General features: G+C 48.9%; 8 protein-coding genes across 8 annotated transcripts; 4 read left to right on the top strand and 4 right to left on the bottom strand.

The window, feature by feature from the left end:
• Positions 1–788: 788 nt before the first annotated feature.
• FTJAE_3571 (kynurenine formamidase) lies at positions 789–1763 on the bottom strand (the record flags this gene model as incomplete). The annotated part of the gene is made up of 1 exon (XM_037349883.1): positions 789–1763. One exon carries the CDS (start codon positions 1761–1763, stop codon positions 789–791), a length of 975 nt encoding a protein of 324 aa, XP_037209234.1.
• A 718-nt stretch (positions 1764–2481) lies between these two features.
• FTJAE_3572 (manganese transporter) lies at positions 2482–4203 on the top strand (the record flags this gene model as incomplete). The annotated part of the gene is made up of 4 exons (XM_037349884.1): positions 2482–2680; positions 2735–2973; positions 3029–3303; positions 3354–4203. 4 exons carry the CDS (start codon positions 2482–2484, stop codon positions 4201–4203), a joined length of 1563 nt encoding a protein of 520 aa, XP_037209235.1.
• Positions 4204–4862: 659 nt separating this feature from the next.
• FTJAE_3573 (phenylacetaldoxime dehydratase) lies at positions 4863–6014 on the top strand (the record flags this gene model as incomplete). Its single annotated transcript, XM_037349885.1, has 1 exon — positions 4863–6014. The coding sequence occupies one exon, from the start codon at positions 4863–4865 to the stop codon at positions 6012–6014; it is 1152 nt and encodes a 383-aa protein (XP_037209236.1).
• Positions 6015–6408: 394 nt separating this feature from the next.
• On the top strand, positions 6409–7680 carry FTJAE_3574 (sterigmatocystin 7-O-methyltransferase precursor; the record flags this gene model as incomplete). The annotated part of the gene is made up of 1 exon (XM_037349886.1): positions 6409–7680. One exon carries the CDS (start codon positions 6409–6411, stop codon positions 7678–7680), a length of 1272 nt encoding a protein of 423 aa, XP_037209237.1.
• A 527-nt stretch (positions 7681–8207) lies between these two features.
• FTJAE_3575 (alpha-n-arabinofuranosidase alpha-L-arabinofuranosidase) lies at positions 8208–9209 on the bottom strand (the record flags this gene model as incomplete). The annotated part of the gene is made up of 1 exon (XM_037349887.1): positions 8208–9209. One exon carries the CDS (start codon positions 9207–9209, stop codon positions 8208–8210), a length of 1002 nt encoding a protein of 333 aa, XP_037209238.1.
• Positions 9210–9892: 683 nt separating this feature from the next.
• Positions 9893–10840, bottom strand: FTJAE_3576 (arabinan endo-1 5-alpha-L-arabinosidase; the record flags this gene model as incomplete). Its single annotated transcript, XM_037349888.1, has 1 exon — positions 9893–10840. One exon carries the CDS (start codon positions 10838–10840, stop codon positions 9893–9895), a length of 948 nt encoding a protein of 315 aa, XP_037209239.1.
• Positions 10841–11415: 575 nt separating this feature from the next.
• Positions 11416–11721, bottom strand: FTJAE_3577 (ketosteroid isomerase; the record flags this gene model as incomplete). Its single annotated transcript, XM_037349889.1, has 1 exon — positions 11416–11721. The coding sequence occupies one exon, from the start codon at positions 11719–11721 to the stop codon at positions 11416–11418; it is 306 nt and encodes a 101-aa protein (XP_037209240.1).
• An 828-nt stretch (positions 11722–12549) lies between these two features.
• Positions 12550–17009, top strand: FTJAE_3578 (uncharacterized protein; the record flags this gene model as incomplete). The annotated part of the gene is made up of 4 exons (XM_037349890.1): positions 12550–12970; positions 13018–13252; positions 13307–14628; positions 15382–17009. The coding sequence occupies 4 exons, from the start codon at positions 12550–12552 to the stop codon at positions 17007–17009; spliced, it is 3606 nt and encodes a 1201-aa protein (XP_037209241.1).
• Between the last annotated feature and the right edge of the window lie 175 nt (positions 17010–17184).

Raw genomic sequence — 17184 nt, forward strand, 5'->3', positions numbered from 1 at the left:
TCAATATGTAGTCTTCAACATAGGTCCTTGGAGACATCCAGCCCAGGTGCCCGCGCCGAAAGGCCAGTGCGACTGATGGACAGACATGACAATGAAAAAGTCAGTTACGCCTCACCCTCGTTTCTCAATGGATTCCCTTTCCGATACTCATACGCACAGATCATAAATCACTGCTCCTTTAGAAAAGACGTCTCAAAGATCCCATTTGGATATGCGTTTGTTCCATCGCACAAAGCTGCTATAGCGCACATCTGCCGGCGAATGGCGAGAAGGCAAAGGAGGGAGATATTTGCTTGTGTCAATACCCAGCGACAGAGACCCCCGACAGACTCGCAGCCAAAGGTCGGGCCACAACCAGCTTTTGGTCTCTACGTCCCATCCGATATTGCCGATGCTGCTACGATTCAATTTGAGGAACAGATAAAAGCTGTACAGGCAAAGCAAATGTTTTATATAAGAGAATTCTTTCGTTATATGCCTTATAGGCACATACGTTCAATGCATGCCAAGGAATACAGGTACCAGCGGCGATCGGATTGGGATTTGAAAAAGTTAATGAGGGAGGTCAAGTGGACAGTGCCGCACAAGGTTGAGAAGTATCTTAGGGACTACATTCGCAAAGAGGGAGGCAAGCTTACGGATGAAGAAGTAGCGTCGGTGATGCGATCGTGGAAGGTTGGCAGCGAGATGCCGAATGTTGGGATTATCTAACATTGACTGGACTTGCTTGGTTTCTGGCTTGGCTACCTGACTTGAACTGAGTTGTAATGATCAAAGTCCTTAAATAATCAGAGCTTAGTCAGATATCCAACCGCGCACTTTATGATGTCTACAATCTCATCGGCTTGTTTCCATAGATCGTTGTGATCACCGCTAGCTTTCATCTCAACAATCTCCAGCGTTGATGTCTTTCTGAGGTGTTCCTTCATAAGCTCAGTCTGGGCATACGGGACAAGACCATCTTCCTTGCTCTGGGCAATCACAACGACCTTGCCTTCAGGCCACTCTGCGCTCCAGTCTGTGACACTCGTAGGACAGACAGCTTTCCATACTGCCTCATCGTCGCCGAAAGCGTTTTTCGTGAAGTCGGTATACAGTGGTTGAAGTTGTTTGTGGGATTCTGGTGGGTTGTTGATAAAGGCAGCGAGATCGTATAGTCCGTTGAGAGGAGCTATGACTCTTGGCTTCCTTACCTTTGGAATCGAGATTCCCTTTGCAGCACCTAGCCAGTGATCAGGGTTCATCAATGTCTGGAACGTCATGGTAGCGCCGCAACTGTGACCTGACAGGACATAATCATGAGCTAATCCAAGATCATTTTGCAGAAATGAGATAGCCGTGAGCAGAGCGATTATATGATCAGGATGTTTCGCTTGTCGAGCAGCATCAACAGGCTCGGACGAATCGCGAGGTGGTGCAGGGTGCGTAGGATGATTGGGATGGCTGGAAAGAGGATAATTGATTGATACGACGCCTGCGATAGGTGTGTCTTTGTCGCTCAGAAGTTTGAGGGCAGTTGCTTCGAAGGACGAAGAGTCGACGAGCGGGTCTCGCCATGCCCCGCCGTGGATATAGATGACCCAAGGGCCTTTGCCTTGAGGCAACACGTCTGCTGTCGGGAGTGAAGAATCCTGAACAGATTTTGGTTGCCAAATGTCGAGCGTGTGTAGGTATGTTGCATCTTGTGTATATGGAACACGGCGTTTATGCCATGTATCGCCAGAATCGACCCATGAAGTTGTGGACCAGAGCTGTGACGTCATTGTTCCAACGAATGGCGATTCTAAGGCCTTAATATTATTTTTAATCTCTTTACTATGATTCAGAGGCACAGAGACATTTAGCGGAGAATTTCATGAGAATTGGCGAATTTAATACTCAAGGAGTTCTATCAACCCCGCCTAGGCTTCTCACGACAGGTGCTATCCGCACTGTTCGGATACGGATGCGGAGAAAGTGACCCGTTTCCGCTCAGCCGACTCACTCCGAAATCTGCGGGTGATTCGGAAATGGAATTATCCTTTCCGCCTTCTCCAATCACCCGCCGTGAATCTCAACGGTTTCGATTAACAGATGATAAGATAATGCCTCTGTGATTAAAATGCTCTTCCTAAAGGTCAATGACAGAATGAAGGGCATATGGAAACAGGAATTTACAGTGAATGTGGATGATCCTGGCATTTTTGACAACGTGTCGCCAAAAGATGCATCTGCTTCCAATGGATATGTCTTGAGTATCACCATGGTCTCTACGTTCGAATCACCTTGTAATCCCAATCATGAATACCGTGTTACTGCTCATCACAAACATGCCTCAAGCCCTTTCATATTCTTCGCCGGGATTAACTCTCAAGTCGCGTCACCTCGATTGTCTCACGAACGACACGTGATCTCATTCAGGTATAGCGTGTTTTCATTTTTTCACTCCTGAGAAAGCGAAATCGATCCTAGCCCAATACCAAGACCGCCAAGGCCACCATCATGTCCTCAGCCAACCAGGATGAGCAGAGCCTCGAAGACAGACACCCGCAAGTAAATACTCCGGCGATATTACCTACAGAGACGCAATGTTCTACGATGCCCAAAAGAGATTCTAGCGCTTGGCTCTCGCGATGCAAGAAGACGTTGATCAAGTTCTTATCCTTCATCGGTCCTGGCTTCATCATCGCTGTCGCTTATAGTAGGTCTTGCTTACTATACCCATCTTCATTCATGGCTTATAATGCTCTTCTAGTTGATCCTGGAAACTACTCAACAGACATCGCTGCCGGTGCCTCTTACCGATTCAAGTTGCTCTTCATTGTTCTGTTGTCTAACCTCTTTGCTATCTTTCTGCAAAGTCTCGCTATCAAGCTAGGTACTGTCAGCGGACTTAACCTAGCAGAAGCCTGTCGAGCATTTCTACCGCGATGGCTGAACATTATACTGTACATATTCGCTGAAATTGCTATTATTGCGACCGATATCGCTGAGGTATGCCGTTTTTGGAGTACTCCTTGATGCACATTTACTAACATCAGGATTCCAGGTAATCGGTTTTGCAATCGCACTCAACCTTCTGTTCCCCAAAGTCCCTCTCGTTGCAGGATGTGCTATCTCTATCGCAGATGTCATGGTCATTCTCTTGTTCTACAACCCAGACAAGTCTATGAGAGGTCTGAGGATATTCGAGTACTTTATTCTCTGCCTGGTTATGGGAGTTGTGATATGCTTCTGTATCCAGTTGTCGTTGATACAAAACACTTCTGTTGGAGAGGTGTTCAAAGGCTACTTACCCTCAAAAAGCATCGTCGAGCAACAAGGGTAAGTTCCCAAGCAGAAGTTGTGCAGTAGAGTTGTTCTGACCAGCTTAGGTTGTATCAGGCATGTGGTATTCTAGGCGCGACCGTCATGCCGCACAGCCTGTACCTAGGCTCAGGCATTGTCCAACCTCGACTACGCGAATACGACGTCAAGCGAGGACTCGTGCCTCCCCGCCCGTCTCCGAGCAGTACAGGCAATCAAGTCTCGGAAAAGACATACTACATCCCATCGCTTGAAGCTATCCAATCCTCACTCAAGACTTCCATCGCCGAACTCGCCATCGCCCTGTTCACCTTTGCCCTCTTCGTCAACTCGGCTATCCTGATCGTTGCCGGTGCCTCTTTATACGGGAATCAAGACGCCGTTGATGCCGATATCTTCAGCATACATGATTTGCTCGCATCATCAATCTCCCCTGCGGCTGGAATCTTGTTTGCATTGGCTCTGCTGTTGTCCGGCATTACCGCGGGTATTGTCTGTACCATTGCCGGCCAGGTGGTCAGTGAAGGTGCTCTCAACGTCAAAATGCGTCCCTGGCTACGCCGCTTGATGACAAGAAGCATCAGTATCACGCCAAGCATAATTATCGCTGGCGCAGTAGGCCGGTCCGGTCTCAACGCCGCCCTCAACGGCTCGCAGGTAGCTTTGAGTATCGTTCTGCCCTTTGTCACCGCGCCCCTCATTTACTTCACGAGCAGGAACAAGTTCATGACTGTTAGATCTGGTCCTGCACGACTGCATGTTGAAGGACAGTCGACGCTGATGACGGGACAGAGAAATGATGAAGATGATGTGAAAATGAGAAATGCATGGTATACTACCGCCATTGCAGTAGTGATATGGCTGATTATCGCTATTATGAACGTCGCCAATCTGGTGTTGCTTGGCAAGGGCCAGTAGGTAACTTAGCGAGCATGGTAACGCACCGCGTTTATAGACATTTGATAGACTCGCCCATCACTAATGGGAATTAAGATACTTTCATACAACGGCAGGCTTACTCCACAACTTAGTCGTCGTAGTCGAAAAGACTGATTGCAAGGGCCCTCCGAGACCAATGATACTGCAGCTAGCAGGTACAACACACCGTGCTCACGTTACTATTTCTGATGCTCCCTCGCGATTTTTTGATCCGATCGCGAAGCAGTGAATATCAATGGACATAGACAGATCCTTTTGATTCATTGTCACTACGCCTGCACTCTGTATATGTGACTCTCAGACCAGGAGCTAACCCTTTGTAGTGTCGTGATACATCACCCCCTCTAGCTAATTTAGCGTCCGACATCCTATCCGGTTATCAAGTATCCAACGGCTTCCCCACGATTATGTATCCAGATGATCTGCATTGGGGTATTAAATTTCCAGTACTATGATCTGGGGAAGATCTGGAATTCTGTTATCCGGACTGTCCAAGCACCAATTGCACTGACAGGTAGAGCCATGACAGCGAATCAGTGACATGGCATTCCTAATATATAAACTCATTAAGATACAGCGTTGTCTAGATAGAATCAATTCGCCTCTATTCAATTGAGATATTACTAGTTGTTAACAATATGCTTCGTCCTCGCTTCTCCGCCGCTCACCACTTTACCCTGACCACCTTTGGATGTCAATACCATGCTGACACTCCAAGTACCGAAAAGCTCGACCTGATCGAAAAGTTTGATGATCTCATTAAGGACGCCGGTGTCCCGGTCGAGCGACTAGAACAAAACAATATCCCCTCCAGGGTTTGGATGACTTACTGGACCTCACCTCAGACCTTCAAGTCATGGTGGCAGAGCGACGCTACAAAAAGCTTTTGGCGATCCTTTCCAGATGATGCTGGCTTCTGGAGGGAGTCAGTTTGCCTTCCTGCGACTAGAGCTATGCATGAGTGTACAGGCAAAGATCCAGTTGGCTTTGGTCATTGCGGAGAACTTGTCCCTCTGACTGAGAAGACCGGGTATTGGGGAGCATATCGTTCTCGTATGACGCCTGACTTTGAAGGCGACACCTACAGTTCGTCTTCTAACGACTGGCAGCCTCCAAAGCCTATGACGGATAAGATTCGTCGTGGAAGAGCTCAGATCACCAAATTCCCGGACAACCTCTGTATTGTTATTGAAGGACAAGACTACAGTCATATGAAGGAAAAGGAGCGCGAGTACTGGAACGAGAATTTTGATGGTCTTACCAAGGAATGGGTTACGAATGTTGTGACAGCAGGTATGGAGAAGGGAATGGTGTCAGCGAGGGCATGCCACGCATTTGCGGGAAAGAAGACACTGGGAGCAACAAACGGTACAGCCTCCAATGGTACAACCAATGGCTCGACCAATGGCATCAATGGCACCAACGGCACGCACAAAGGTGGCATATTCCCAGGCCTCGACTACATCCGCCAAGCCCAGATCCTGTACTGGACCGACCTCTCCAAGATGGAGCACATGGGCCGATGGGACAAAGGCCACGTCAAGCTACGACGTAACTTCATGTCAGCATACGGCCCGGGCGGCGCAATGCAGGGCGGCGACATCCTGCTCTGGGTCGATCTCGGCATTATCAAGGGCGACGAGATCGACGCCGAGTATGTTGGGTGCTACGAGGGCACAGGGTTTCTCGCGTTTGACAAGAGCGCGATGTTCGCGAGCTCGAGCGTCACTGCGGCTGAGCTGCCGCCGATTTTCGATAAGCCGGTTGCGTGTCGGCCAATAGAGTGGTAGATCTCATGCGTGGTCAGATTGGCTGAGACGGGTGAAGGGAATGCTATTGGGTGACGGGACATGCCGCTTATTCGGGACCCGAAGACTAGAGATGCTGTGTAGCGAACTTGGTGATTGCGGCTGCAGAAATTCGTGGAAATGGTTGTCGGTATGCACGTTCGGCATGTTCTTATCACACCGTGAATAGAGCCCTCACGTCAGATGGCTGCCGACGCCTGTCAGAAGGATAATCAGGAATGAGGATGTCAGATTGAACAACATATATATAATATAGCTATGGTAGTCTTGGCATGAAGAGAGAATCTATAACAATTTGTTCAAAATTCATTTCCATCTAAAATTGCATCTTAGAGACCATTTAGCATCTTACAATTATTACGATCAATTCTTGAAAATGGCTTCAACAACCCAGTCCAACCTCTTGCAGCTGGCACAGACTGTCCAGCAGGCGACGGAGACCATCGTGAAACACCTCCAGGACACTGATCAGCAGGAACCGTCTTTTGATCAGAACAGCAAAGCGATCCAGGGTGATGCCGATATTCACTCTACCAGGATCCAGCTCAACGATGCAGCGCAAGACCTTCTGCGTCTCGTCAACGGCCCAGCAAATGAATACCGCTCCTTTTACATGAGCCACTACACTCTTGCAGCATATCAAGTTGCTCTTCATTTCAAACTCTTCAGACATGTCCCTCTTGGCGGCAAGATCAGTATTGCCGACCTTGCTTCCAAAGCCGGCATCGATGAAGGTCGATGTCGCAGGGTGATCAAACATCTCGCGACTCAACGCGTCTTTGAGGAAGTCGAGCCAGATGTATTCACTCACACCGCAAGCTCTGCGCTCATCGCGCGAGACAGTGACATGGAAGCTATCCTCTGGATGCAATTCGACGAAATGTTCAAGGCAGCTTCTGACGCTGCCAAATTCGTCCAAAATGATCTCAACGGTTCTAAAGACGCTGATTCACCGTTCGCCACTCGTCATGGCAAGCCGCCGTATCAATTCTACGCTGATGTCCCTGAGAAGGGCCTCAACTTTGCAAAGGCCATGGCTGCGCTGACTCAGTCGGACCGCTCAGTCACTGCCCTTCGCGATGGGTTCCACTGGGACAAGCTTGAAGCTCCTGGAAAGGTTGTCGACGTTGGCGGTGCGAGTGGTCATGTTTCCATGGACTTGGCAGCCGTATTCCCCAACCTTAGCTTTGTCGTTCAGGACGTTAGCCCTGAAGCTCTCGAAGACGGAAAAGCAAAGTTGCCATCTGAGATCGCAGACCGAGTCTCATTCATGCTGCATGACTTCTTCAAGGATCAGCCCATCACTGACGCCAACGCGTTCTTCATGCGTCAGTGTCTCCATAACTGGCGGGACGAAGACTGCATCAAGATCCTTCGAGGTCTTGTCCCAGCGCTTGAGAAGTGCAAGCCTGGAACTCCTCTTCTCATCAACGAGGAAGTCTTACCCGAGCTGAATGAGGTCTCAAAGTATCAGGAGCATCTTTCGCGACAGTGTGACATGTGTATGTTTGTGGTCGCCGGGTCTAAGGAAAGAACTAGAGGAGACTTTGAGAAGTTGCTCAAAGAAGCGGATTCCAGGTTCAAGGTTGTCAAGGTTCACAGGAATAGCACGAGCACTATGGGTCTCGTTGAGGCGTATCTCGGCTAACAAGTCTCATTCATGTTTACTAAGCAACGTTCACTATATATATGCATTAAGCCAGAAGCATCAGAGTATCGGTCGGTGCCATATGAGAAAATAGGGTTAGACAGTATATGCAGAACCAAGCCCGACGTCGCGGTCAAACATCTTTGAAGTTGCTTACATAATATACATTATGGTTGATGGAATAGGCAGTATTGGGCTGATAGAGCCACCAAAGAAGAATACATCCACTACATTCCGTCTTTGTATCAGTCAGGCCATTACCCTCAGTTTTGTGGCCTCCCTGTTAGATGATCTCACAATTATGTCCAATTAGATACGGTCATTAACAGGACGTACACTCTCTTTTCCAGGCTTTTTAGAAGGATCGAGCATTTCTATAGTGAGACGCAACCAGGACAACCAGGACTTTAGCGATGTGAGAAGTGAAGGTCCAAATGGTTCGGCAATGCAGTCATGTACCACGGTAGGGTTTCGCCATGCTTCGAAATAATATAGTGCATAACTCAACACATTATCAGCTATTCCACCTACAAAGGCCTAGGATCAACACTCTGCAAAGTCGGCGTAACCTTTCCAAATAACCCCGTGTCTTTGTCAATGGGCACCTTATCAATCGTAGTCTCCCTATTGTACCCATTTCCATCGGGAATATGGAATCGATGATACGCAATATACCACTCATCCGTTCCAGGAATGTTGATAATGGAGTTATGTCCCGTAGCAAGAATGCCCTTCGATTCATCCTTCTCCAGAAGTACACCACGATACGTCCAAGGTCCAATGGGGTTATCCGCCGTAGCGTACCCAACGCGATAATTCTCTGAGCCAGTATCGTCGATGGAGTATGTCAGATGATATGTTCCATCGCGATAGTTGACGAAAAGCCCCTCGCGAAAGTTCTGGAGACCGGAGATTTTGTGCCAGCCTGCTTTAAGAGAGACCATGTCGTCGTTCAGCTCTGCGACGATAGGGATACCATTTCCCCAGTAGATGTACCACTTCCCAGTCTCAGGATCTTCAAAAGCAGCGGGATCAATAGCCTGGTTGCTAACAATCTCTTCATCAGAAGTTCCCTTGATCATCGGCTTATCCTGCGCTTTCCAAGGTCCCTCAGGATGATCAGCCACCGCCGCACCAATACTCTTATGTCCATCGCTCACAGAGGGATTATTCCCACTGTGATAAAAATAATACTTGCCTCCGCGAGCAGCGAAAGCAGGAGCCCAGGCATTACCAGTGGCCCAGGGAACGTTGCCACTCGTGCCATTGAGAGTAAGGAATGGCTTGTCGCTCTTTGTCCATGATACGAGATCTTTTGATTTCCACCAGTAGAAGACGTTGCCGCCCCAGCCTTCGAAGCCGTCGGTGGTTGGGAAGATGTAGTATGTCTTGTCGACGATGGCGATGTTGGGGTCAGCCCAGAGACCGGGGAGGACAGGGCTATCGCGTTTCGAGAGGGCGAGGGATGAAGCCTCTTTGAGGGTTAGGAAGGCCACGAGGAGATGGCTGGGGAACGATAGAAGACGCATGATGGGAAATCTGAACACGGTTCGTAGGGTCTGTTTCGCGGTTCGCTACATCACGATGAACGGCGACTTACACGGTCTATATATCACCACCAGATCGCCAAGCGTCACCATTTCCTGGAACCATTATTCAATTACCAGTTCTCCGGCCCGTCACGGACCGAACATTCTTCTCCATGGGGTAGACCATCCATTCCTGTGATTCTATTCGTGCGCAAAGTCGAGATGTTTCCCCCGCATTGACTCTGGGGGATCGGCGTTGCGGGGTGCTTAAGCGCTCGAGTTATTGGGCAATTAGCTGGGCTCGTATAAACCTCCAATACTACCTGCCGAGATCGTGGGGCGACTAAACCACGTTTTGGTCACGCGGTGGGACGATCCCTCGGCTTGCTTCCTGTTCATCCCTAGTCTTGAATGGACTACGGTAAGGATTTCAGGACATCGTTACTCCGAGGCTTTGGAGCCATGGCGTCTGTGTCTCAATGCCACTGTTACTTTGTCGCATAGTCACCGCGATTGACACAAGGGTCCATGCACTATCATAATAGACCTTTTCTCGCTGCAGATTTGTATGTTATTCGTGGCAGATGGCCATGCAGGATATATATAAAAGTTGAAGTATTTACAGATGCAATTCGTGTATAGACAATGGATTCCAGGTCACATCCAATCCCCAGTTCAGTCCTCTAATAAGCAACAGGCCAGCCATTGTCATATCTGAGCAAGTTGATACCCAACAGCGCCGTGCCAGCGTTATTGTAGTAATGGTAAACAAGAACGTCCGCATCATTATCAGTGAAAACAGCGTTATGTCCTGGTCCATGAATAGATCCATGGCTAGCCATAATCTCTGTTCCTCCACCTGACATCATCTGCTTACCAGCCTTGTCAACATAAGGACCAGTAATGCTGCTCGAACGTCCAACCATGACACGGTACGTGCTAGAAGCGCCCTGGCAGCACTTGTCGAACGACACCCAGAGGTAGTAAGTGCTTCCACGCTTGGTGATGAAGGGAGCCTCGACGGCGCCTTCGACGGAGGCGTCGCGCTTGGCGAGGGAGTACATGGTTGAGCCGGTGCGCTTGCCCGTCTTGGGGTCGAGCTGGATGAGCTTGATGCCGGACCAGAAAGAGCCGAAGGAGAGCCACCATTTTCCGTCAGAGTCGACGAAGAGATTTCCGTCAATGGCGTTGTAGTCGTTGTTGTTGTTGGACTCGATGACGACGCCCTGGTTGGTCCATGAGCCGGATGCACCGGTCTTGCTGGTAGCAAGGAAGATGGCAGAGGTGCGCTGGCCGAAGGCGGAGGCGGAGTAGTACAGATAGTACTGGCCGTTGTGGTATGAGATATCAGGGGCCCAGAGGTTCTTATCGCCCTTGGTATACTGCGTAGTCCAAGGCGCACCGTTGGGGAAAACAGCACCTGCATCCTTCCAAGCCGTTCGATCAGAAGACGTCTTGAGCGAGACATTATCGCCAGTATGAGCCAGCAAGTATCCACCGCTGGGAGTCTTGACAACCGTAGGATCGTGAACACGAGTATCGCCGGTGACGGGACCAGGGTTAGGATAAGCAGCGTTCACGCCGCTGAGGGACGCGACGGCGACAAAGCCGCTGACGAGGAGTTTCCACATTGTCGATAGAGTTTATGAGTAATGATAGATATCATCGTGCTTGAAACAAAAAAAAGACATCGTGGTGATCTTATAGCTGCGGCATCCTCGGCATTCGGTGTAGGTCCTTAATAGTTTCAGCGGGCGCTGAAACAAGGCAGACCTAAGGCTTCGGGGAATATTATTCCATCGGTGTAAGCGCTCCACGGAAGAATTGCTCAGCGGAGCTTCTCGGTCCGGTCCAGATTGGGCACGCTCGGCCGGTAGTTCATACTGGGCTGATTAAGGGTTCACCGCTGGGAGATGACGCGAGGAAATACGCCTATTCTTACATCTCGTATTTTCGACGATGTTTCTTATCGGCAAACTCAAATTTCTCGGTTTTGGGGTTTTGGGGATGTGATGCAGGGATGAATACGCGGATAGCTCCGAGACAGCCAAGAATGGGATGAAACGGGATAGGGGAGTCAGCTGATCCTCCCAATCCCGGAGATAATCTCTGAATTGTGTTTATCGGAAACATTTGCGGTAATGAACTAGATATTGAGGAATCTCAATTGATTTATGGCCATACCTTCGGATAGAAAGCATCTTGCTTAGCTACGTCGAATCCCGTCCTGTACAAGTGGTTTCATAGTTGAAAAGGCATATCGCGCGATCTTCCAGCTCCCATCCTCCTTCTTCAGAATAAAAAGCTCTTGGTTGGAATGAGGTTCTGATGTCTGAGTCTGCAGCATAGTTTTGGTGCCTTCTGCTGTAGTTCTTGCGAAAGCCCATTCTGGCGACATCAAGACAATTTCATCGATGTCAAAGGTGATAGTGAGTTGAATGCTGTTAAAGATCCGCTCATACGTCTCAGTGAGAGCCTGTGCTCCTGCGCTGGCGCTGAAGTGGGGAGGCATTATTACGCCATCGCTGGTGTAGAGTGCGACTGTTTCTTTGACATTCCGTTCTTTGAGAGCACTTCCGTAGGCGTGGAGAACTGCTGTAATAGCTTCTGTCTCAGATGAAGACACTGGGGAAGGTCAGCTCTTCTCCTTGGCAGAAATATGTAGGGTAGCTCACTGTTGTCGGATGCTGCTGCTGCTTGCCGATAACCTTCAGTTTTTTAGTAAACGGGGAAACTCTAATGATGAGATACCTGTCAATTATATGTTAATAGTTTCCATATGGATAACTGTTCTTTTAAATGTTTTTCTGTCGAACTTGTCTATCATCATTCGTGAGCCAGGAGTGGGGGTCACATATTTTGATTTCTGGAGACTGAATGTCTTTTTGCAAAAATGGGGTTAGCGATTTTCCGTATAGATGATAAGATATCTATAGAGTTTAAAAAGTTCAGAAGTGGGATATCGATCAATCATAGCGCTATGTTTATTATCTCAGCATATATTTACGGCATGAAAACTGTACTTGAGTGTTCTGGAGGTCTGACAGTAGGCATAGCCAGATATCAGGGGAATTTAGTGAGTAGCAACTAGTAAGTGATGATGCCATGGTATTCACCTTGAGATCTAGTAACTTAACATAGTTTTTGCATGTCTTCAATGTGGATACATGGTTGTTAACTTGTCTTACTGGTAGTCACATATGAAAGACGAAGAGAGCCCAGCCGTGAAGCAGGGATTATCTGTTAGTGCCTCAGGCATTCACTTATGTCTCATCTGACATCCGAGCTTCACGCTGTTGCCTACTTAGAGCATGAACCACAATTTCAAAATTACGTCAAAATGGCGCTGTGCGATCTTTGCAAAGAAATCCCGTGGGATAATCTCCCTACAGCCCCACCTGACTCATGGCCATCCATGAGCGGATATCCATATCTCGTAGACTTTCACCATTGGCCCGAAGACAGCCGAGGCTACCTACATCATCAGAGCCTGGATGCTCTACGAAACGCCGCGGGCAATGAAAGCTGCGGTATCTGCTCACTGATACTTACTCAGGTCGAATTATGCCAGGCTGAACTCGAAGAGCTCAAGCCCCAGTGGGAAGCCGGGACTATATCGGAGTATGGCTGGCCACTATGGGAGATGTGGATTGTCAAGAGAGAAGTCGGAGGCGATGGGTTTTGGGTCATGAGTACGACTGATGACACGTTCAAGAGGAATGTACGGCTTGTAGCCACCATTGGGCTTTGTGTAGATGATGGTGAGATTGAACATTCCGCTAGAAGGTAGCGAGACTAATGGCCCTAGGTGATCCTCTGGCCCCGATCATTCGCGGACGACCCGTTGAGAAGTATGGAGGAACTTCGAAGGCGATAACAAGGGTTTGTGACTGGGTCTCTGCATGTAATGAGCATCCAAAATGCAGCCCCGGAGACAAGCTGTTGCCGTATCGAGTTGTTGACGTGGGCGATGATCCCGAAAGCCCATATGCGAAGCTCAGGGAAACAGACGGGCAGGAATATGGAAAATACATATCTTTGAGGTATTTCTCCTGACTATATTCTGAATCTGAAAGTCACTGACGCTTGCTCTGCAGTTACTGCTGGGGCACAGAGCCTCAATTCACAACCACCAAAGTAACACTCGAAGAACGCAAACGTCAAATAGCCATTTCTGACCTATCGCAAACGCATCAAGATGTGATTAAACTAGCACGAGAACTACATGTGAGATATCTTTGGATTGACAGCATCTGCATCTGTCAAGGCGACTACGACGATTGGGAGCGTGAATCAGCAAAAATGCTCTCCATCTACGCAAACTCGTACATAACGGTTGCAGCCTCAAAAGCAAAGGATCACTCAGAAGGACTCTTCAGCGAGACAACGCCAAGGGAATACAAGAAGTTCGAGTATAGATCCGGAGAGACCAGTGGGCAGGTCATGGCGTTCAACCTTCCTATCGACAAAGAATCTGGGGCTAGTTCTTATGTGAGCCTACCAGATGAACCGCTGTCTGATCGGGGCTGGGCTCTTCAAGAGCGAGTGTTGCCATATAGAACCTTGCTTTATACAAAGCAGCAGATGTTCTTTGAGTGCAGTGAGGGATTTCGAGGGGAGGATGGTACGGTTCTCGATTGGAGATTTGTCAATGTGCATGATATGCCAGACGGACAGGACCAGAAAAAGAAGCCCGAAGATGAAGAAGCGCAGGAAGAAGATCCTAAAGCGAGCCTGTATCAGTCATGGTATAGCCTTCTCTGGATATACGGCCCTCGAAAACTGACAGAGCCGTCGGATAAACTCCCTGCCATCTCTGGTCTTGCGAGTATCTTTGCCAAACGCCTTGAAGACGAGTACGTCGTCGGGCTCTGGCGATCGAGACTGCTGGAAGGACTTGTCTGGCAAAGCCTAGAATGCAGAAGGGTTTCAGAGTACAGAGCACCATCCTGGTCATGGGCCTCCATGGACGGAATTCCTGGCCTCGGGGTAAGAGCACCTTACGAGGAAGTTGCCAGGATCTTGGATGTCAAGGTTGATCTCAAGGGCACAAATATCTACGGCGAAGTCACAAGCGGAAAGCTAAAGATCCAAGCACCGATGGAGCGGTTATACCTCGACGTCAAAGACTGGGATCCTACGAAACCAGGGTTCAAGTATGACAACAACCCTCCGATTCGTACGGCGCATGATGAGGCGCATGCGCGCTTCGACTTTGACTTTACTGCTGATGATGCGCCGCAGGAAGCACTCAAGATAGTCAAGACTTTGGAGGGGAAAGAACTTTTTGCGCTTATATTGTTGAAGGCTAAAGATACGGATGGGGAGACTTATCATTCGGTAGTGGTGAAGAAAGTCGATGGGGGAGAGGAGTATGAGAGGTTGGGATTTGGGCTTCTTGATGAGAAGGCTTTGGGACGTAGGCCAGAACTTGACGCGCAGGATGAGTTTCCTATTATCACGCTTGTGTAATTAATTATCAGATGAGAGACCTGATAATGTTGTTTGGCTGGTTCAATCGCTTCCTATCCGTACGATGTCGACCACTCAAAGGGCTGGTTCGAGGCATTTTAATCTTACAGCCAGCCACGTTGTCCGAGCTGAAACTGTCTACCGAATGGAAGTTATCGCAGAAAGCCTCATTGAACAGGGGTGCTTTGCCAAGACCACCACAGTCACAAATATTTGCTGTTTGCAAATGTAACAGGCCAACAGAGAATCGATCTAATGAATATTGTAAAGCCATGTAATTAGTTATAACCGGCAGTCTGTCGACGTTCAATGTATAGGAGATGCGACTTGCGAAAGCGTCCACTCAGGGTTATATGACAACCTGCGCTGTTGCTTACCTTCTGATGCGACCTGGGCTACCGAGTCACACGGGCTAAAGTTAGTTAACGCCACAGTCTTGTTTAAGCTTAATTGAAACCAGTCAAGGCTGATTGAAGCGCAGTCGCTGGGCATGTCTTAAGACCCCTTCCCCCATTGCGCGCATATCCCTCGTTCCAATTCTTTCATCGCATCTGCAACAGCGAAGAAGGAGAAATGGTCTCTCTAAAAAGCGCGACCCGTTTGGGGCTATTAATATGTCTATCAAGGCATATAGGAAGCGTCATTGCCGGCAAGTCACACCTTATGTTCTGCAGCGTCGCGCATGACTAATTATTCCCAGCTTGCTCCAACGACGAAACTTCTACAATTACCGAAGCGACCCAAGTATCGAGCCTCGCAGCATCATGCCCAACGTACACCGGCGATCTCCATCTCATCAACGTGACGAGAACCATCAACATGACCGGCGTCGAGACTCTCATCGGCGATATCACGTACAACCACGACTTCCCGGACGAGTACGTTACATTCTACAGCTCAACGCTCAAGAACGTCACCGGTAGCCTTCTGATGTACGGCGCCGGCGGGAAGATTACCAAGACACCAGGAGATCTGAACATAACGCTCCCTGCTTTGCGAACCATCGATGGCTTGGGTGTATATTGGGGATGGGGCGACGTGTCAATTAATACGGATCCAAAACTCAACATACCGAAAGGGTTCCAGATCAGTTCTGGAGCTAGCCAGTCTTCGGCGGGGAATCTGTACTTGAACGTTACCTATACTTATAGCATCGGCGTTTCAGGTGTCGACTTTCAAGCCACCGGTGGTGCACTCTTCACCTCATCGGCGGAGAAGGTTGAACGCGAGATCACGATCTTCGGAAATAGTGGAATAAAGCGTGTCGAGCTGGATGATCTAAAGTTTGTGAATTATACGGTCGACGTCAAAAGTAACCCGGACCTCGACTACATCTCTTTATCTCTGTCCGATGTCGGACTTTTGCGCGTCAAGGATAACGGGAGAGATACACATCTGTCAGTGCCTAATCTCAAGAAGCTCGGAGGCCGCAGCGATCCTGCCACCCATACCAGCGGCGGTGACGCTGGCGGTATTTTCAGGGATCTTGTCAACGCCAGCCTACCATTATTGAGTGAAGTACATGGTGACGATGTGGATTGGTTCAAGGGCAAGCTCAACTTCACTTCCAACTTCTTCTCAGAGCTTAGTCTTCCGAGTCTCAGGACGGCAAACTGCACGCTCGGTATCGACGAGAACATTGCGCTGAATGACCTTTCAGTACCAAGGTTGAACTACGTGAAGGATCTACAGATACACGACAACCCTCGCCTTCTCAACTTTACGGCCAACTTGCTTAAGAAGGCTGATAACATCAATATGACCGGACCGTTTACCGACGTCGAGTTCTTTGGTCTCGAGGTCATTACGGGTGATTTCTATTTGGCTGGGGACAAGACCATGGATTGTTCTTGGTTTGATGAACACTTCCTCAATCACATTGTCCAGGGATCATATAAGTGCGTTGGGAACCATACCAAGCCTGCGACTGAGCGTAAACCCAGCACGCCGACAGATGAAGCAGATCTTGAGGACGAGGGCTCAAAGCAAGGAGGCACTACTTCCAGTGGGGGTGGTGGGGGATCATCTTCAGGAAGTAATGGCGGTCTGTCGACTGGTGCAAAGGCTGGTATTGGCGCAGGAGTCGGTGTAGCTGGTCTTATCCTTCTCGGCCTCGGTGCTGGGTTTTTGATTGGCAAGAAGACGAAGAGACCACCTGGTGCGCTTACTCGTACTACTGAATCTGGTAACCAGAAAGCTGAGCTCGATGGAGATGGTAAACCGTCTAGGGGTGTGAAACAGGTGCATAGTGTAGAAGCTTCGGAGATGCAAGACACGGGCAAGTCTGAGTTGCCTGTTGTTCCAGCGAGAGCCGAGTTAGCAGGATAATTGTCTGCGGTCTTGGAAACACGTAATCGAGAGGACAATCTCATCATAATTTGAATATCCCATATTGAATTCAAGGTTGGGAAGATATGCCTCAACCCGGAATTTCTTTCCAAGGAGGATCGCTAGAAATGCCCATGTGGTTTGATAGAAGCCTTCTTCGTGTCATTTCATAGGT

Source organism: Fusarium tjaetaba, assembly GCF_013396195.1.
Source record: "Fusarium tjaetaba strain NRRL 66243 chromosome Unknown NRRL66243_c0000069, whole genome shotgun sequence".
NCBI lineage: Eukaryota > Fungi > Ascomycota > Sordariomycetes > Hypocreales > Nectriaceae > Fusarium > Fusarium tjaetaba.